The 22,351-nt window shown below is 33.4% G+C and overlaps 1 protein-coding gene and 1 long non-coding RNA gene across 6 annotated transcripts in view; one reads left to right on the top strand and one right to left on the bottom strand.

The window, feature by feature from the left end:
- LOC136269792 (uncharacterized) overlaps window positions 1-22,351 on the bottom strand; it is an 88,115-nt gene that overhangs the window by 41,892 nt on the left and 23,872 nt on the right. For both annotated transcript variants that reach the window (XM_066064990.1, XM_066064991.1), the window contains exon 2: window positions 2,752-2,896. In XM_066064990.1, the coding sequence (XP_065921062.1) occupies window positions 2,752-2,868 (117 nt within the window). In that variant the 5' untranslated portion in view covers window positions 2,869-2,896. The remainder of the gene's footprint in view (window positions 1-2,751; window positions 2,897-22,351) is intronic.
- LOC105336415 (uncharacterized) lies at window positions 7,239-22,087 on the top strand. Of its 4 annotated transcripts, XR_010707607.1 has the most exons (7): window positions 7,239-7,306; window positions 11,553-11,806; window positions 11,897-12,035; window positions 12,153-12,318; window positions 12,739-12,803; window positions 15,476-15,533; window positions 21,007-22,087. It is a non-coding gene; the product is annotated as an uncharacterized lncRNA (long non-coding RNA). The 4 variants fall into 4 exon arrangements; XR_010707606.1 differs by lacking the exon at window positions 15,476-15,533; XR_010707608.1 differs by lacking the exons at window positions 15,476-15,533; window positions 21,007-22,087 and adding an exon at window positions 15,291-15,441.

The following is a 22,351-nucleotide window of genomic DNA, read 5'->3' as shown; positions in this document are numbered from 1 at the left end:
TAATCTCCTTATTGGGGCCAGATAACGAAACTTTTATGATTGAATATTGTTTAAAACATAATTCTAAGCATCTTTTATTCTATATTGCTTTTTAAAATATTTGTCCTTTTTGAGATATATTCGATCGAAATTTTGGACTTTTGGCCCCTTAAAACCCCTTATTACGTAACGCATAATACAAAATTTATAATGTATAGTTTTATTAGTGAAAGATAAACATTTTTGCTTCTTAAACATATTACAAAACATTTCTCAGTAAAGTGCTATTGAAGAAAGACTTGAGAGCCCTTTTGGCCCCTAAATTGAAGGGCCAGCCCCTTTTTCTTGGCATCATACGAAAGTTCTTTTGATACTAAACATATTTTGTTCAACAAGTGTTTAGAAATTCTTTGCCATTTAAGAGGTATCTGGGAAAGGACATTTTAGGGGCCGACCCCTAATCTCCTTATTGGGGCCAGATAACGAAAATTTTATGATTGAATATTGTTTAAAACATCATTCTAAGCATCTTTTATTCTATATTGCTTTTCAAAATATTTCTCCTTTTTGAGATATATTCGATCGAAGTTTTGGATTTTTGGCCCCTTAAAACCCCTTATTACGTAACGTATAATAAAAAATTTATAATGTATAGTTTTATTAGTAAAAGATGAACATTTTTGCTTCTTAAACATATTACAAAACATTTCTCAGTAAAGTGCTATTGAAGAAAGACTTTAGAGCCCTTTTGGCCCCTAAATTGAAGGGCCAGCCCCTTTTTCTTGGCATCATACGTAAGTTCTTTTGATATTAAACATATTTTGTTCAACAAGTGTTTAGAAATTCTTTGCCATTTAAGAGGTATCTGGGAAAGGACATTTTAGGGGCCGACCCCTAATCTCCTTATTGGGGCCAGAAAACGAAAATTTTATGATTGAATATTGTTTAAAACATCATTCTAAGCATCTTTTATTCTATATTGCTTTTCAAAATATTTCTCCTTTTTGAGATATATTCGATCGAAGTTTTGGATTTTTGGCCCCTTAAAACCCCTTATTACGTAACGTATAATAAAAAATTTATAATGTATAGTTTTATTAGTAAAAGATGAACATTTTTGCTTCTTAAACATATTACAAAACATTTCTCAGTAAAGTGCTATTGAAGAAAGACTTTAGAGCCCTTTTGGCCCCTAAATTGAAGGGCCAGCCCCTTTTTCTTGGCATCATACGTAAGTTCTTTTGATATTAAACATATTTTGTTCAACAAGTGTTTAGAAATTCTTTGCCATTTAAGAGGTATCTGGGAAAGGACATTTTAGGGGCCGACCCCTAATCTCCTTATTGGGGCCAGAAAACGAAAATTTTATGATTGAATATTGTTTAAAACATCATTCTAAGCATCTTTTATTCTATATTGCTTTTCAAAATATTTCTCCTTTTTGAGATATATTCGATCGAAGTTTTGGATTTTTGGCCCCTTAAAACCCCTTATTACGTAACGTATAATAAAAAATTTATAATGTATAGTTTTATTAGTAAAAGATGAACATTTTTGCTTCTTAAACATATTACAAAACATTTCTCAGTAAAGTGCTATTGAAGAAAGACTTTAGAGCCCTTTTGGCCCCTAAATTGAAGGGCCAGCCCCTTTTTCTTGGCATCATACGAAAGTTCTTTTGATATTAAACATATTTTGTTCAACAAGTGTTTAGAAATTCTTTGCCGTTTTTGAGCTATCTGGGATATGACGTTTTAGGGGCCGACCCCTAATCTCCTTATTGGGGCCAGATAACGAAAATTTTATGATTGAATATTGTTTAAAACATCATTCTAAACATCTTTTATTCTATATTGCTTTTCAAAATATTTCTCCTTTTTGAGATATATTCGATCGAAGTTTTGGATTTCTGGCCCCTTAAAACCCCTTATTACGTAACGTATAATAAAAAATTTATAATGTATAGTTTTATTAGTAAAAGATGAACATTTTTGCTTCTTAAACATATGACAAAATATTTCTCAGTAAAGTGCTATTGAAGAAAGACTTTAGAGCCCTTTTGGCCCCTTATTTAAGGGACCAGCCCCTTTTTCTTGTTATCAAACGGAAGATCCTGTAAATATAAATTTTATTTGCTCTATATGTTATGGTAAAATATTTTCAGGAAAGGAGATAAAGAACAAAAACCATTAAAAATTACGTCGTTTTTTTAAACTCGATTTTCGGGTCCAGGCGAGCTTCGACGCCTTTGAAGCCAGACAACCACAAAATTAATGCCTTTAAACACATCTACAATCTTTTGTCTACAATCCCTGAAAATTTAAATTCAATATCTTTTTTCGTTTAGGAGGAGATAGCAGGACAAAATGACCCTCTAAAAATCACTAAAACGTCAATATCTCCCGAACGGAAATGACGTCATTAAAATAAAAAATTATATATAAGGTTTTTATCAATATCTACAAGATCTGAAATTTTCACGAAAATCGGTCAAGTCGTTTTCAAAACATCGCTTGTACAAAAAAGCGTAAGAAAAAAAAAATAAAAGGGAAAAAGAAACAAAGCAATAACAATAAGGTCTTCCGTTGGAAACGGAAGACCTTAAATAGTAAAAAACATAAGAAATAAAAAAAGTCTTTCACCTGAAAGGTGAAAAGACCTAATAAAAACATACGAAATACAAACCTGAAAGGTGGAAAGGCCTAATATGAGAGAGAGAGATAGAGAGAGAGAGAGAGAGAGAGAGAGAGATTTCAAAAAGTTGATGATTACCTTGACGGTATGCAGACCTTTCTTCAACTGCTCTAGAATTTGACTTGATTCATCTTTTGGTTTACCCTTTGCCCCTTCCTCTGTATTGCTAACTCGAGGCTGTGAAGTATGATCCATTTTGATGTTCAGGTACTATACAATAAACCTTAAATACAAATAATTACATTGCAGTTGTTTGTATGGCTGGTTTTTTTTTTAATTTTCTAGGCTTATGGGCTGTGTAGCAACCTCTAATGATACAACGTCCACTAATGATATAATGTTGCATTAGTGGTCAGGATGTTGACCACTAATGATATAATTTTATCATTAACGAACAACCTAACCGTCCGCTAATGATATAATTTTAGATTTATATCATTAGCGGTCAAAAACCGTAACCTCTAATGATATGGAAAAAAAAACGAGAAATAAGGACTACCTTGACCACTAATGATACACATTTGCACACATTTTTAATTGCATTAGTGGATGGATTTGCAACCTTTAATGATATAATATGATATAATTTAATATAAAATTATATATATATATATTTGATTTGATTTTCATACGATACTGCATAAGAATTGGTTAATTTTTTTTTTTGGTGGGGGGGGGGGGCGTTATTTGATCATATACATGTATTTTGTCCTTTAAAATACACCATTCTGACATTACCCTGATATTTTGCCTTTTTACTTGAACTGAAATAGTCGCATACAGACAAAATACATACCATTTATGACTTCGTCTGTTTACTTGAAGATCCAAATTGATTATCATTAATCAAAAAGGAGTTGTGCTAAATATTTTTAGTTGAAGAAAGTTTGAAGAAAACCAATTTTACGATATTAAAACATTATTGATAAACTTTTAGCGGGATTTTATTAACATGAAAAAGGTCCAATTCATAAGACTTATTCTGCTTGGTGCAGGTTGCACAACGCAAACAAAAGTCACACGGGTTTCATATTTTATTTTGTGTGGAAACGTTGCCGTCATGAATAATATTGGTAAAAAACTACAACAAATAGAAATAACAAATTACTAAATAGGAAAATATAGAATTTAACTTTATACCTTTAACTGTAAATTACTTTAAAGACCATAATGGTGTGCCATACTTTTAAGAATGTTTTATCTGTAAAATAAATTTCCATCTGTAACTATACTTCAAAAATACAATTTAATACTAACAAATTTGAGCAATTACTTCAATAAAAAAGACTTACTTAGTGGTTCGAGGCACGCATCTAACAAGATTGAAGACGATTGACAAAGTGAGACCGGACTGGTCAGTAAGGCTGACAGGAAGTGAGTGATTGACCAGATATAGTTAACTTGTACCAAAAATGATTACCGGGTATATTAAGGTCAGACGACACGTTCCTCAATTTTAGATAACTTTTTCCAGGAATTTGTTAATGGTTTACAACTACTTTGACAAGCTTTCTTGCAAAAAATTAGGGTACCTTACCAGGCATTTCTGCAAAATACTAGAATATGCAATTTCCTATATAATCTTCTTGAAGATACACTTGAATTGCTGATATGAAAATAAATACATCTACAGCAAAGCTAAATTCTCTAAAATAGAACTATATTACCGCCGGGGCGGGGCTTTGAACTCACGACCTCTAGAACCTATACGCTACTGACAGTGAGCGGCCACGGTTCTAACCACTCGACCATCTAGGCATATAACCAAATACAAGTAAATTTTGATCATTTTAAAAGTAATTATAAAATTAAATTTTTTTGTTGGAACTCTTTATTACGAGGAGATACAAAAAAGATTCTCGAGGAACGTGTCGTCTGACCTTAAACTCAAAGTGGTTAGCTTGTAAAAAAAATATTTCTGAAGAATTTTAAAATTAAACCATAGACAACACAAGACTATTTGCTATTATGGTCTGTAGCACAATTGAATCACTAATTTATTGTTAAGTTGAATATGTGGGTTTGTTAATTATACCTTAGAACAACAAAGAATATGAAATAATGTTGGCTGAATTAAAACTACTTCAACAATGGTGATTATGTCGGTGTAACAAAAAATGTTAACCCGGGTTGAAAATTGACCCGGGTTTGATAAAATTATATCATTAGTGGTCAACATTCTGTCCACTAATGCAACATTATATCGTTAGTGGACAATGTATCATTATATAAATAGTGCCTGTTTGGGAGGGTAACAGTTGAAATTGACACCCCGAGAGAACCATTGTCAACCGACGCGAAGCGGAGGTTGACAATGGTTTTCGAGGGGTGTCAATCTCATCTGTTATCCTCCCAAATAGGCACTATTTATTTTATTATACTGAATGTCTTAATTTTAAGGAAATTTTTCTGCTTTTGTATAGAAATGACGTGAATTCTACGGCGAACTGTACGCGCATAATTTACGCGCATGTAACAATTCGTTGTGTTACCCGTTGCCAAGTGTGTTGCTAACGCTGAGGGTAATAGAACAAATTATCAACTGCGTCTAAACCAATCAGATTTCAGTATTTAACATGAAAGTATAATAAAAGAGGTTGCTACATACCACGTTTTCAGTCAAATGAAATATTAAATGATTGAAGTCAGAAAAATCAACCTTTGAAATGTTAAATTACCCAAGACGGCAAATATAGCGGATAGTATGAAAGAGTTAAAGTTTTGAAACCGAAACTTTTAAGTACACACATGTACAATTAAACTGTGAAGAGCAAGTTACACTTCTGTTCAAAGACAGTTCAAAACTCTGAAGTCGGAGTCAATTTTCAACAGGGTCAGTTTTCAACGTGTCGATGTCCTTAGAAGTTTGAAAAATATTTTTCAAGCTGTTGAAAACTGACCACAGGTATAATTTCACGACTTTTGGTATCAATTTTTCAACGTTGAAAAATGATATCCGGGTCAAATTTCAACCCGGGTCAAGATTCCTCGTTACGCCGGCGAATGCGTCATAAATGTCCAATACTCCCTAAACACACCCACGAAAAAGTTACTGTGTAGTGTTTGTATCTGTATTGAACACAATATTTTTTTCTGTCAGATCAAGATAAGTAGCTTATTAATCATAATTTTGTTAATCTTGCAAGTTTAAGAAAAGTTATTGTTAAGTTGAATTAATTAAATAATCACTGATCGCGACTTGTCTGATAAAAATATGAAATGCTGTCAGTTAATTATCGTGACTTCTCAAAATAAATTAAAGTTGAAGCGATTTACCGGAAATATAACATAAACGGCCGGTATTGGTTTGACAATCTTAGCAAACCACGGTCAACATGAACGATCATGGTGGAGAGAGATATATATATAAACGGACACCGGACCATGGCTTGAGACGATGTTGTTTGACATATATTCTTTTTAGCTCTATCTACACAGTTTAACAACAAGAGACAGAGTTCTTAGTCTTAATAACAAACTGTTGCTATCGGGAAAAAAAACCCAAACAAAAACAAAAATCCATATCGGCATGAATATCGGACAATATTAGGAATTAAAACATGGAGCTGAAATTTTTTATCAGATACAAAATAATTAGGTAGAGCAAGTTCCATTTCAGAGACAGTTCAAAAACCTGTAGTTGGTCAATTTTCAACGTGTGAGGTCATCAGAGATTAGAAAAAAAAAATTTTTTGAGCTGTTGAAAAATGACGTTTGCTCGCAGTTTTAACGTTAGAAAAGCCCCCGCCCCTCCTCCCCCCCCCCCCCCGCCCCCCAATATCCCAAATCAATAATCAATGTTGAAAAATGAAATCCGGGTATACATTTCACGACTTTTGGTCTCAGTTTTCAACGTTAAAAAAGCCCCCCACCCCCACCCCCACCCCCTCCCCGAATCAATAATCAATGTTGAAAAATGAAACGCGGGCCAATTTTTAACTTGGGCTAATATTCTTTGTTACAACGACATGATCCCTATTGTTTAAGTAGTTTTAATTCAACCAACTTTAATTGATATTCCTTGTTGTTCTAATCTATAATTAACAAACCCATATAGATAGATAGATAGATAGATAGATAGATAGATAGATAGATATATATATATATATATATATATATATATATATATATATATATATATATATATATATATATATATATATATATATATATATATATATATATATATATATATATAGTTATACAAATCCGTGTTGTGGGTTATTTCATATACCTCAGACTCACGTTGTGGGATCCTTAGGTGGTTTATGGGTCATCTATATTTTGACCCATAAACCATGTAGTTCAAAATTCACAGGGAGGTTGAAAATGGTATTATTAACATAAAAAAACAAAAAAAAATGTTTTTTTGACCCACACGGATATATTGAAAAATGTCCCAGAACTCAAAATCTATTTTTAGAACATCGCGTCAAAGCTACTAGTTTTGAACATTTTGTCTATCTATAAACATCCAGCGGGGTGTCCCACAAAACGGCATTCGGCACACCTCGGCAGATTCGTACCTCATCTGGATACCGGAATCGGCCGAGGTGCGCCGAATGACAAAACGGTTTTGTGATGCACGCAATGCATTGTTGGATATCAATGGCGGAGTACAGCAGTAACTTGGGTAAGTACTGAATATATTTTCTTATTAGCAGTAATTAGTAGGTCATATTTATAAAAATATGACGAGGAAGCAAAGATTATCGAACTAAAAGTACAATTAAGAAAAAATGGCGGACGCTCTTAGGCTGAAACGTCAAACGGCTGCCTTTTGACCATGCACCGATTCGTAATGCTGAAATGTCAAATGGCTGCCATGCACCGATTCGGAATGCAAGTGTCATTCTTCAGCTGTACAGTACATGGGGAACAAGTCTGCGAGTTCAGAAAACTTGTCTTGAGCGGTTAGATTACTTTTTTGTTCGTTTGCATACATAAAAATGTATTGTTTACAGGTGCAAGTAGAGAGTCCCCCAATACTCAACCCCGGGACTTGTTGAACATTTTTTCCTTAAATTATATTTGTTATGCACTAATTTGTACGTCCGGATTGATTAAAGATCGTTTGCTTATCACTTCCCTGCCATGTATACAAACTGGTGTTCACTGGGGGATAGTAACCTAGCCTGGAGGCATATATACGGTAGCACATGCAACCCTGTGTCTTTGTTGTTGATCGAGTCTAAAGTAGTATAAAATACTGTATATGAAATAGTTCACCGGAGATTTCATTTCACCCGCTAATGTTACGGTCCATCTATCGTCAGTGTAATTACATGTATTCCTTAAGATTTGGATATATCCTACCGTATTGCTTAAACAATAATAATTTATATATGTGCTTAATCATGATAATCGTTCACACCTCTGTGTGACTTTTATATTGTGTATATAATGAGTCAACCTCTCGAAGACTGCGGGCATGAGTAGCACGTGCCGAGAGTTCAACTGTGTATAAACAAAGTAGGCCCAACCCAGACTTATTTCAGAGACACCTGGTTTAGATTTCATTGAGAGTTTTATTTTGAATCTCCAGAAAAAAACTTGTAGATGTGTTCTATTATAAAAAGAAATCAGCTTTTTATATCTACCCGGCGATATTTTTTCCTCCTTTAATTACAGACCCTGAAACGTACTACTACACCAAAAAAGCGTGCAACTTTCGTGCGAGAAACGTTTCGTGTAAACCGTTTAGCGTTTCGTGTAAACCGTTTAGCGTTTCGTGTGACTCGTGAAGCGTTTCGTGTAAACCGTTTAGCGTTTCGGGCAAAGCGTGCAGCGTTTTGGGCAAAGCGTGTAAATCGTTTCGGGCAAAGCGTGCGAGAACCGTGTGAATCTTCATCAGATTTCATTCGGAACTCTCTGACAATTTAATTGTTTCAAAATAGCGCTCGTGTTAAACATTACTTTTAACTGTTTGTGATTGGCAAAACTCCTTTGAGATAATCTTGTGGAAAAAATCTATAAGAAATGATACACTTATAAATTGAACTAATTTTTAACAAACAAAAGAAAAGTTCGCGTATTGAAAGAAGACTAGTTACTGAGACTATTCGGCTGTGTACAACCAGTACACATAACCTCGGACATCGGGTAAGACCTGCACCGGCTGAATCTGTCAATCAAACTCTGTGTATTCGTTTTCATTGGGTAGTCACGCGTCTCTCTTTTTTTGTCAATAGCCAATAGAAATTTAATGACTTCAAGGTAGTCGGAATCAGTATTTGATGATGCACACAATTTCAATGATAGATTATTTAACATTAATTTGAACAAAATTAAATGTAAACATAGAAAGAAAATATACTGTTCATTTCTATGAATTGCGGGAAGTAAATTCTTCTGAATCCTGATTAAAAATATTTCTACAAATTATTATTTTATTTATTTAAGCTCTGATAACGTAAAACAACAGATAATTAACACACTGCAATTTTCCTAAAATGTACACATGCAATTGATTATTATGGGAATCTATATGCATGGTACTTAATTCAAATAAATTACATGTATGATAGATATATTGTACACCCTTATGCGGGGCGCCGGTTATGTATACGAATATTGAGACAAAAATCTAAATCATTTTTTGTTCTTTCCGAAATCCGAAATAGTAATGACAACTTTCTTTATTGTTTCATCCATTGATTTTCTCTGTGATATTATTTACAGAACATTTATTTACGCAATTGATTTGACATAAAAAAAAATTAATCGGTTGTTTTATAGCATTTTTCTAACTTATGTGACTAATTTAATTTTAAATAACTTTCAAAATTATCAATGTAAATAATTACAGGTTTATTAACAGTTGGTATTTTTACATCGTATTCTCTGAAACCATTAAAAATATTAATGTGAGAAGAAAAAACAAATCCCGCCGAATACTGAAAAACCGATTTCAGTTTGTAATCATACGGATTTTATTTTTGGTATTGAATATTTTCTCTGGATTTTTTATTATTTACAGGACTAACTAGAATCATGGATATTTCTTTTAAGCAATAAATATGTTTATAATTGATTTTAATTGATCAATTCAATACTTATGTACATAAATGTTTCTAATATCAGTATTTCTATTATTTCGGCTTTTCTTAAAATTAATTCTTACTAACAGAGTCAGGGTAAAAATCCGAGAGGACCCGAATCGATCAGGATAAAAGCGTGTGAAAAGCGAGCAAATCGTGAGTGATTCACTCCCGCAACAATTTCGTCTCAAATCGTACATCAATGGAAATAACATTTGCATTTCTTACCAGAACTCAAACATTGTAGATGTCTATGGCATAAATTAATCCAAAAATATCAAGTATAGTCCATATATCGGTTATTTTTCGTGTATGTCAACAACACAAGTTGAATTTGTCCGCCATGTTTACTGGCCTTGACCAGTTTTATTTTGGGACAGCCAATGAGATGTAACGGGATGGGAGAAATAATGACGGACCAGACCGGGATTCGAACCCGGGCCCCCTGAATCTCTAGTCAGGTGCTCTACCAACTGAGCTATCTGGCGCCGGTATTCGAACCGGTCTGACCGTCACATTCCTCCCCCCTTAAATGATCTTCGTCCCCGAAGATCACCCCAGGCTCTTCCCCTGGCAGGAGTTCACCTGTCAGTTCCAGGGGTTGGTCACGGCACCAAATGTACCGGGATGGGAGAAATAATGACGGACCAGACCGGGATTCGAACCCGGGCCCCCTGAATCTCTAGTCAGGTGCTCTACCAACTGAGCTATCTGGCGCCGGTATTCGAACCGGTCTGACCGTCACAGAGAATTCAGGAGCGGATCTTTACCTGAATATAGGAATTCCCCTATTTTAAACATAATTAACGCGGTAAATATGAATTTTCCATTATATACCATTTCCTGAAACTTTGTTTTAGTGATAGAACGAGGAAAGATCGATTATTTACTCTGTCATTCACGTTATCAAGCCCATCAAAACTCCAAGCGTAGATCCCATACAATCACGCTAGAACTGTCATGGCTGCTGAAAAAGACGACTGGTAAACATGCTTATGTGTTTTATCTGGTTTTGATATATATACGGTTAGTTTGTTCAACCTGAATTAAAAAATCATTTTATCTAAAGGAAGTCAAATATAAAATCGAAATTTTTAGACCGAAGTCAGTTGCATTAAAAAATTAATTTAGCACCATTATGGAGATCCTGTGGAATTGTAGCCCTCTTCAGTAAACATCAGATATAAAAATTGGAGAGGGCTACATTATTGCAGCTAGATACATGAAATTCAATAACACTTTTTCTATACACTTTTTCATACAGGAAGCATTATGATATCATATCATGTGAAAAAAGACCATACAGTGCGAGTAACATTTATCATATCGTACAAAAAGCAAACCGTGCTATGCTAGGAACGTATTGTAAAAACTGTATAGCGTGTGAGAAACATACAGCTGGTATAGTAGTGTGTTTCAGGTTTTTATTTGTATGAAGAAAAAAAAATTATTACCTCCTCTCTCTCCCCCCCCCCCCCCCCCCCCCCCCCCCCAAGAGCTTGCATGGGGAAAGGAATATTTTGATCTAAAGAGGTTTTATGAAGATAAATATTATTTGTTATTTTTAATTACATGTATATTCTAAATAATGTATCCTCCCCCCCCCCCCCCCCCCCAAATATTTCATTTTGCGAGGGGATGCTCTGCTTTGCGGTGCCCTTGTATTTTTTAAAAATACATTGTGATTCATATATCGTTACCACTATATTGTGATATGTATTGTTGTTTCATAACGCATGCATTGTTCATATAACCATAATATTTCATCATATGAATGCTTATGTTTATATGTAACATTAGACTTTTTATCTAAGTATTGTTTTCATTATTATTTTACAGCATTGATAAGTATGAATCTTCCAAAAGCTTGGAAAGCACATTAATGATGCAACCTCAGACAAGCCCAAAAATAATGCTGTTATGAAATTAATGTTGAACAACTACCCATGGAAGCTTTGACTCTTTGCATGGAGGAATATTGATAGACAGTAGGAGATTAGATATGACTTTGGACTCTGTTGCAGCACTGTGATGCACGTTCCATAGATTCTTCTGAACACTGCACTGATTCATCAGATGTCAGACATGAACAGGTATTTTTCATTAACTACATTACTTTTTTCAACACATGATTTACAAGCTTAACTCTAATTACAATGAAATCTTTTTCAAATTTATAACAGAGAGCATTCTAGAGAGGGACACAATGGTAACTCATGTAGATGTTCCACTAACTAGTTAAGATGGGCTCTTAACTGATACTACAGTCTACTCAGGACCATGTAACTTCACATGTTCAACAGCTTTGGCATTTTACTACAGGTATTACCTTAAGTTACTCTTTCTGAAATATAGGGGAACATTTCAGTAACTACAGTAGACCTGTAGTAACTAAGCAACTAAAATTTCATTGACAATTATTCTTTGCCTGTACTCTAGGGAGGAATTTGAAGGCAAATCCTGTTGAAGCACACCCAGATGTTCCACAGATTCTGCAGAACAGTGAAGATCTGTTGCAGCACATAATTACCGTATATACTTGTTCAACAGATTCAACAGGTCATAAAGGACCATGTTGCAGAATATGTTCAACAGCCTTGCACAGGTATTTTTATTACACAAATACATGTATTCTGAATGATAGGGAATTTTTGTCAAGGCAGGACTTCACTAGAATATCATTGTTCTTTGTATACTATAGGAAGCATTTTGGAAGCAGCAGTTTTGCATATACCGCATAGTTTAGTGCTAGGATCTTTTTAAGAGCACTCGATTGGCGCAACAATTTTTGGACTATTTTTATCTCCTTCATAAGAAGACCTATGTATAAAGATAGAGAAAAGTAATAAGATTTTAAAGCTAAAATATTTAGATTTTTTTCTTTTGTAAATGATAGTTTATAGCTAGACAAATCATATCAAAAAAATTAAAGAAGATCTGATGGTTAATTTATTAACCACCCAGCCTCCTTAAAGGATGCCATCCGAGTACTAATTAATCACCAAATCATTTTATTTCTTTTCAGAATATGAGATAGAAGCTTGTAATGGTAGTAGCATCAGCATTGTCTGGAAGGAACTATCAGTGAAGGTAATACATGCAGGTACATTATTTGAGGGTCCTCAACACCTGTTAAAAGTTCTGCATACAAGCCCATTTTCTTAATTAAAGATATTGATTTTTACCATGTGTTTTGACTTAAAAATTACCCCCCCCCCCCCACCCCCTTATAATCAGTTTTTAAAGGGGGGACTTTAAATTTCATTTCTCTTCATTAAAATAAATGCTCCTCCAGTATTCACACTCAGAACCTGTGGGTTGGTAGACTGAGGGTAAACCCATAGCTGCACAGAGATAGTTAAAACACCAATTATTGGCGATATAAACTGTTTCACATCGCGTTGAAATTGCCATGATGTGACGTATTGTCTTAAAAGTAGAAGTCACAGGGTGTCGAGGATTCTTAATTTCGTTATTGTTTTAGTTATATTTTGTCACCACTTTTTAATCAGCCTTTATCCTTAACTTTGACAATGACAGCTTTTTCTCTGAAATGGAATTGTTTGTTCTGACATTTTCCCTGTAGATTGTTCATGATTTTTTTTGTGTCTTTGTGACATTGTGTATATGCAAACATATAACTGTGTGATTGCTCATGGTTTTTGGGTCACTGTCAAATATATGTATTTGTGTCTGTTCATAGATTAAACGTGGGTCATTGTCATATATATATATGTTTGTGTCTGTTCATGGATTGTGGGTCATTGTCATATATATATAAATATATATATATACCGGTATATGTTTGTGTCTGTTCGTGGATTAAATGGGGGTCATTGTCATATATACATGTTTGTGTCTGTTCATGGATTGTGGGTCATTTTCATATATGTGTCTGTTCATGGATTAAATGCAGGTCATTGTCACACATACATGTTTGTGTCTGTTCATGGATTGTAGGTCATTGTCATATATATATACTATATATACCAGGGTTGTCCAAATATGTTCGTGGACAATAGCATTTTTATCATTTTAAATGGGTTAATTTATTCATATTATATATCTAAATCTTTGTCATAAAATTTCAGATCAAACCAAAGTGGTCTTTATTGTTTTCTATAGAAATAAAGTAAAATTTTAATGTATCAAAGGCTCGCAGAAAGTATGCACGTCCCAGCGCAAAAATTGTCCAAACTTTGTAATTGAGTTTTTAGATATGTATATTTACTGTTTTCATAATCTTCTATTGTGATGTAGTCTGTATTGTGTACATTATTTTCATACATCATTTAAAAATATTTTCAAACCAGCAGAGGACATTTAAAAGATATTACGGCAAGAATATGTCTTTAAAAACGCATGAAAAAGCAACTTCATCTGACCGCTGGCAATAAAAAAATTGTGTCAACTGAAGTAAAAAACTGAAATGAATGAAATGATTAAGGAAACTTATCCACAAGTGGCATAAGTGATATGTTGATGGAATATGCGATTGTACCTTCTGACCAAACGGTGAATGCGGCATATTACTCTCAATAAACCCAGTACTACGTCATTATAATTTAACGTCATACTGGGCTGTGCGGCCTGTATAGGCAATGTATATACATTCATAACTCCATTACAAAAATATACATTATTATGCTGTTTATTACAATATTATAATACTTTCCTGAAAATGGCGCTTCTATTTTGAATAAAATTACATGTGTCCACGAACTTTTTGGACAACCCTCGTATATATATACGTTTGTGTCTGTTCATGGATTGTGGGTCACTGTCATAGAGTTTTTGTTCTGCAATTTTTTCTGTGGATTGTTCATGGGTTTTTGTGTCTTTGAGTTTAGACATTTGTGCATATGCATGCATACATATTTAGTCAAAGATATATATGTGAATGCTCATGGTTTTTGGGTTGCTCTCATATCTACATGTTTGTGTCTGTTCATGGGATGTGGATCACTGTCACGGATTGGTTGTTCTAACATTTTTCCTGTAGTTTGTTCACGCCTATTTTGTGTCTTTGACTTTAGAAATTTGTGTAAGTGCAAATATATATGTGAATGCTAATGATTTTTGGGTTGCTGTCATATATACATGCTTTTGTCTGTTCATGGGATGTGGGTCATTCTAACAGATTGTTTGTTCATGAGGTTTTAGTGTCTTTGTACATAACGCCTCAACTACCTTATGTGGATGATGATGATACTTCAACATTAATTTACATGATGATACTTCAACATCACATGCTGAAACTTTAACATTACAAGCTGATACTTTGTCTTTATATGATGATAGTTCTTTGTTACATGCTGATACTTCTTTATTATGTGATGGTACTTCACTCTGCGGTGATTCTAAAAATAGGGAAGGGTCATCTTGAGATTGAAATACACTAAAATTCAGAACTCATTGATGCCTGACAAGTTTTTAACACTGGGCTTTTTCTCTGTTTCGGAGATTGATCAGATATTACTAAGGTCCACTGAGACTAGTTTAATAGATCAAGATACTCAACAAATAATACCACTTGATTATGTGTTGTCCTTTAACAGAGTCATTTTATATTTAAAGAAAGCCTGCTTGGGAAAACCATTGGCGCTCCCCATCAGTGCATACAAATCAGGGGGTTCGAGGTACCCCAGGGGATTTTTTGTCCAAAAATGTGCATTCTGAAGTGAACCCAAGTTTATGGCGCTTGGTCAAAGTGGACCGCTAAAAGTATTCATAGCACCTAATCAAAGACTTCTGTCATTCAGGTTACATCAGATTTATGGGTGGACTTTCCCTGGAGATCCACGTAAAGGAGTGGACAATGTAAGCACTAATTTTTTTCAACAGTACAGTTACTGCTAAAATCAGTTTCAACAGCGCACGTAGTCCCTAGCATCTGACTTCATGTAAGATATTCCAAGCTGGAGGACGCAATGCTCTATCCTTTGTATGTAGTTTTACAATAATTTTATGAAAATGGAAATTCGATCATATGTAGATCAATAGATGAAATATTGTAAAATACGGGATCCCCCCATTCCCTATTTTATATTTACTTGTTGACTTGTGATTGAGGGGTAGGTCTGCCACCACCACCACCACCCCCCCTCCCCCCCCCCTTAAATAAAAGATAGTTTGTGAGAAGCGCTGGGATCTAATGGATGATTGCTCATGCTCTGATTTCCTTAAGACAGAAAGTAAAATTGCTATTTAATGGCGTAGAATGCCCAATCCAAAGGGGGTAAAATAAATTTGAGGGCGCCTGCCTGCAGAATTAAAACAATCAACCTACAACATAAAACGTACTCATAAAATTGGCATCCAGTTTGAAGGCGCCTAAACAAAGACGAGTTACAATAAGGGGACTATGGAGTTGTTTGACACACAGAGATTTCGGCGCAAGTTCGATCCAACAAATGTAATCAAAAGTGATGGTGCCCCCATTCCCTCCAGCATCCAGTTTCAGCTGAATGGCACAAGCCCTAGTATTGGGAATATAAGTTTTGATAATAACCAATGGGGTGTCCATATTTATATAAGGAAATAAGCATAAAAGAAGCTTGTTTAAATTGTTGGGTACAATGTAGCTTGAATTTAGTCTATTCTCTCCTTAGTAATATCCCTGAGTTTTATCGAATCACGATCCTGCTGCTTATAGCGAATTTAGAATCACCGCATACTGTAATACCATCATTTTATGAAATATCAGCATGTATTAGTGAAAGCATATAGTGAATAGGTATAATCATATAATAAAAAATTATCAGCATGTAATGTTATACTATCAGCATGTAATGATAATTGATAAATTATCATATAATGAAGAAGTATCAGCATGTAAAGTTCACTTGATGTATCAGCATGTAATGTTGATTGATGATCAGCATGAAATGTTGAACTATCAGCATATTATGGGCATTATCTACATAAGGCAGTTGAGGTGTTCCATTTCTTTGAGTTTTATTTGTGTTTGCATGTATATGTATATATATGTGAATGCTTATAGTTCTAAGGTTGCTATACTAATACATGTTTGTGTCTGTTCATGGATTGTGGTTCACTGTCATATATACATGTTTGTGTCTGTTCATGGATTGTGGTTCACTGTCATATATACATGTTTGTGTCTGTTCATGGATTGTGGTTCACTGTCATATATACATGTTTGTGTCTGTTCATGGATTGTGTATCACTGTCATATATATACATGCTTGTGTCTGTTCATGGATTGTGGGTCACTATCGTAGGTTAATTTTTGTATTATTTCTCCTGTACCAGGTAGTTTGTTCATGACTTTTTTGTGTCTTTGAGTTTATACATTTGTATATATGCAAATATTTTAAAGGGGCACTGTCATGATTTTGGTCAAATTTTGTTTTTCTGTTTTCATTATTTACAATGCTTTAGGATATATTTCTAATGATCAAATGAAATTTGAGAGTCAGTCATTGAGTTACAAGCAAGATACAGAGCTCACAATTCTTTGTCATGTAAACCAGGATTGTGCCCTATTTTTTTATTTACATAGGTTCAATATACAAGTCTTTTTCAAGCTGATTTGTCTATCATTTTATTCATTTTAAGAATAAAAAAACAGTTCCTAACATTTAATACATTCATTTTAGGTCTATAACTGGAATTTTTGCTTCAACATTCAAAATTAAAACAAAAGATTTGTTTACATAGCAAAGTAATTTCTTATTTAATTTTGGTCTCAAGCATTTTGATATTAGTATGATAGAATGCTGGAGAAAATTGTATCTAATTTGTTTGATGAATTATTGAACTGTATATACATGTTTGTGTCTGTTCATGGATTGTGGGTCATTGTCATGTATATACATGTTTGTATCTGTTCATGGATTGTGGGTCATTGTCGTATATTTACATCTACAAACTTTAAGTATAATTTCCTCAATTTCTTACGAAAGGTTATAGTTAATTCATAGCTCTATAGAAACAGCCAGACTGAAATCTACACGCCCCATTTAACTATTGGTCGAAATCTACAGCGGCTGAAAGTGACAGGACTGAAATTAACACGCCCTGTTTATCGATTGATCTGAACCTACAGCGACCTAAGTAAAATCACGGACTGCATGAAATAATCATGATGATGTCAGACTAAAAGTCTCACAGGAGACGATTTGGCTGTTTCTTTTAGCTAACGTACATGTGTACGTTAACAGTAATTTAGTAAATTTTACTAACTTTTCATAATCAATTTATTAATTAGTTAAAGAAAGATGTTAATATAAACAATAAAATGCTTTCTTTGATGATTCATGCAGGTTATGAAGGTAGCGATCATTGCAGGAAAAATTTACATAACCCGCTAACACTGGTTATTTAGCAGGTTATGTATTTTTCCTGCAATGTCACTACCTTCATATCCCGAATGAATCACTATAGAAAGCATTTTATTGTTTAAATATGTTACATGTTGGCGTCGATCTGTTCATGGATTGTGGGTCATTGTTGTAGATTTCTTATTTTAACATTTTTCAGTTGATTGTTCATGAGTTTTTATGTTTTTGAGTTTACTGATCAATAAATATTTGCTTTAACGGCGTATTGAACAACATGTAACTTCCAAATAAAATGACTTGCTTATGGAAAGGAACGATATGATTAACATAATAGGATACACAGAAAAACCGTGAAGTTAAATGATAAACTTTCTAGGATTAACACTCGGTACTACTGGATTTGTGCATGATGATAGATCTGTATGCTTGATCAATAGGTCTGATAAATGATATGATAGTATAAGATTGTAAAAAATATTGATGCGGGTACCATATATATATGTTTGTATCAGTGTTCATGGATTGTGGGTCACTATCATATATTGTTTGTTTAAACATTTTTCATGTTATTTGTTTATGTGTTTTTTGTGTCTTCAAGTTTAGTCAATTGTGTATATGCATTCATACATATTGAGTTCAGACATTTGTAAATTCAAAGATATATATGTGAATGCTCATTGCTTTTGGAGTGCTGTCATATATATAAATGTTTTTGTCTGTTCATGGGATGTGGGTCACTCTCATAGAATGTTTGCTCGAACATTTTTCTTGTGACTTTGAGTTAGATATTTGATCTTTATGTTAATTTTTGGTTCTCTGTTATACTGTACCCGCAATGAATTTAACATGATAATAAAATGATAGGATAGAAACCACGCACGATATGATAGGATTGACGCATGTTATACATGTACATTGAAAAGTGTACATGCAAGATACGATAGGAATGATACACCAGAGGAAAGGATAAATGATGTTCATGATAAACATATAATATTAGCTCTAAATGATCTTCAAAATTAATGTGATAAATTAATGGCATAGTTTGATAAAAAAATGTACAAATTAAGATACTCGCAGAAATCTTTTTATTAACAATTGCCTAGTTGTTAATCCTAGCTGCTTCATCTAAAGGGTATACAAAAATGACTTATTGGCTTACATGATTAATAAATTATCTGTATTTCTACATTTTTTTCATTACCGAACATCCCAGCCAAACACTACTAACATCTCATCCCAACATCGAATCCTGTGGAAAATAACAGGTTCAATAAAAATTCAACTGTTGTTTTTGATAAACATGTAAAATCCATACAATAACAAATTATATACAAATTACATGTAATGTTTACGCAGTTATAAACTCTAGTACATATGATTAAATGTAATACTATGAGCATTTAGTCTAGAAAAAAATGTTACTGTAACCATGTTCCTATAAAGATCTTCAATTGTTCACATTAATCTTTTATTTCCATTACTTAGTACATATATGATTAACATGTAATTTCTAATTTGATTTTTGTCACACGAGTTTTGATATTAGTATGATAGAATGCTGGAGAAAATTTTACCTAATTTGTTTGATGAACTATTTGTACTGTAAAAAAAAATGTTGGTGTCTGTTCATGGATTGTGGGTCATTGTCTTGTATATACATGTTTGGGTCTGTTTATGGATTGTGGGACATTGTCATGTATATGTATACCTGTTTGTGTCTGTTCATGAATTGTGGGTTATCATCATATATTTCTTATTCTAACATTTTTCAGTTGATTGTTCATGAGTTTTTGTGTCTTTGAGTTTACTTAATTGACATTTGTATACTGGATATATGCGTCCATACATATTGAGTTTGTACATATGTACAATGAAAAATATGTATTGGAATGCTTGTGGTTTTTGAATCTCTTTCATGTATAAATGTTTGTGTCTATTCATGAATTGTAGGTCACTGTCAGAGATTATTTGTTCTAACATTTTTCCTATAGTTTATTACTGTGTCTTTGAGTTTAGTTATCTGTTTATTTGCAAACATAATTACCAGGTACATGGGATGTTGGTCACTGTCATAGATTGTTTGCTCAAATATTTTTGCGGTGGGTTGTTTATGAGTTTTTTGTGTCTTTGAGGTCAGATATTTGACTGTTCATATGCGTACATATATATATTGCAAGTTTAGACATATGTTTATATGCAAATATTTGCATTTCCATTGTTTTTTCCCACTGTAAGCCCATACGGAGGAGCTGCAATTATTTCTCTATAATCGCAATTGCTCTGTCTGTATACTATGACGTCAAAAAGGTGTAACATTATATATACTTTTCCATGACGTTATATATAGATTTAAACCACTATACAATACATCATGTGTTTTTCTCCAACTCAATTAAAATTGACGTATTTATATGTAATATTAAAACATGTTTTTGATAACATTTTAAAGGAATTACTGTTATAACATATCATTGATTCTGTTAACAAATCTATGTGAATTAAAAAGATACATTACAGTCTGAATGCTTACTTTTGATGTAATAGCTAAATGTCAAGGTCTAGGCTAATACAGGGTATTTGCGAGTGGTAAAATGCAATATAAGTAATAAACAACAATTATTTAGTGAACATGGCGTTATGAATAGCAACTGCTCTGCTGGCATATTTTCCATGATGTGCTAGCGTGCATCATGGAATATGCCAACAGAGCAATTGCTATTCATAACGCCATGTTCACTAAATAACGTTGTTTATTTCTTAAATATATACATTGATATGTGATCGCAGATAATTTTTTAGTTTTTAAACATTAAAGCATTATTACTTGAAAGATGTGGTCACAATTTACTGCAGCATAGTGTGTATACAAATTGAATACCAAGCACTAGCATATTATGAAAATGTGTTGCGTACACTATTATTTTAACTTACATGTACAATTGTAGAATTTAATTCACTGAACCTTTCTTATATTTGATTCACAGATTCTATTGAAGAACACAAGGATTAATGTCCCAAGTGGTATAGAATCAGTGGATAAACCATCATGCACCACATTACCATCAAAGAAAAAATGGACAATGGAATAGGACATTTGAATTTTATATGGACTTTAAAGATTAAAGTGTACCAAGAGAGGCAGAACCACTGAAAGTAAAAAACAATTGCAAATTTCTTGCTGATAGAAGTATTCATCAGAAAAAGAGTAAAATGCAACATATGCTGAGACTTAATCAGCAGATACGAAAGCTGATCCAATGAGCCCCCGTTAAACGTAATGGCGGAAGATGAGGATGCAAATTTAGGACGTTTGGTCTTGCAGTAACAAATGATTCTGTAATAAACCCTTTAAATTTCAACAGTAATTGGAAGATAATCTCCTCATGAAATACCCTGGACTTATTTATAAACAAGAGTCGTCTGTATGCTTCATGTTTTAGATTGAAGATTGAATGTGTATGTGTTATATCTGTATTACTCTCTCTGCTTCCCATCTGCAACATGTGTACCTGTGGTGTAACCTCATGGTTTAGTTTTTATTCGTTTTAAAATCTTAATATCAGCAATAAGATGTTGTAATTTCTTATGTGTTACTTTTATGTTTAAGGTCAAGTGAACATGATTGAAATATGTATTGCATATATTTTAAAAGTATATTACAATGTAATTTAGAATACTTAACGTTTTTAAAAAAGGACAATCATATTTATATCTAATATTTACATGTAGTGTATATTTCCCCTTATGTTTGCAGAGGACATCTGTGACGTTCAATTTCTCATGACACCTGTGGGTTTTAGCTCTGCTGGCCATAGACCAGAAGAGTGTATGCGATGATCTGTTTGTGTAGCTTTCTGTTTGTCTCTCTGTGAACAATTTTCAAATGCTACTACTATTACAGCTATCAAGAATGTTCACATATATATACATGTCTTGTGTTTGAAATCATGCATGACACATTTTTCTAACTTTGAGAAATAGAATATATAATCTTTAACTGACAAAAGTGTTCCCTTATTAATATTGTTTTACCTCTGCAAATAAAGGTATCATGGTATAAAGGATTTACCTTGTCTGTCTGTTAATCTGTGTCTACATTACAAGTGTTGAGGATGGATTGCTATGCCATAGCAATATTTTTGGTGGGGGTTATGCATTTGCTGCTGCCTTTATTTGACACAGAGATGGTCATGGTCATGTAGGGATTCGTCATGACCTAGACGTGGTAGTACATGGACAAGGTGACAAGGAAAATAATGATTTGGGGTATTACCCTAATACAAAGTCACAAGGAAAAGCGTATAGGACATTTTGATGTGGCCTAAGCTA

The sequence above is a fragment of the Magallana gigas genome, chromosome 7 (genome assembly GCF_963853765.1).
Source record: "Magallana gigas chromosome 7, xbMagGiga1.1, whole genome shotgun sequence".
NCBI classification, from domain to species: domain Eukaryota; kingdom Metazoa; phylum Mollusca; class Bivalvia; order Ostreida; family Ostreidae; genus Magallana; species Magallana gigas.
The sequence above is the reverse complement of the archived record's forward strand: the minus strand, read 5'-3'. Positions and strand labels throughout refer to the sequence as shown.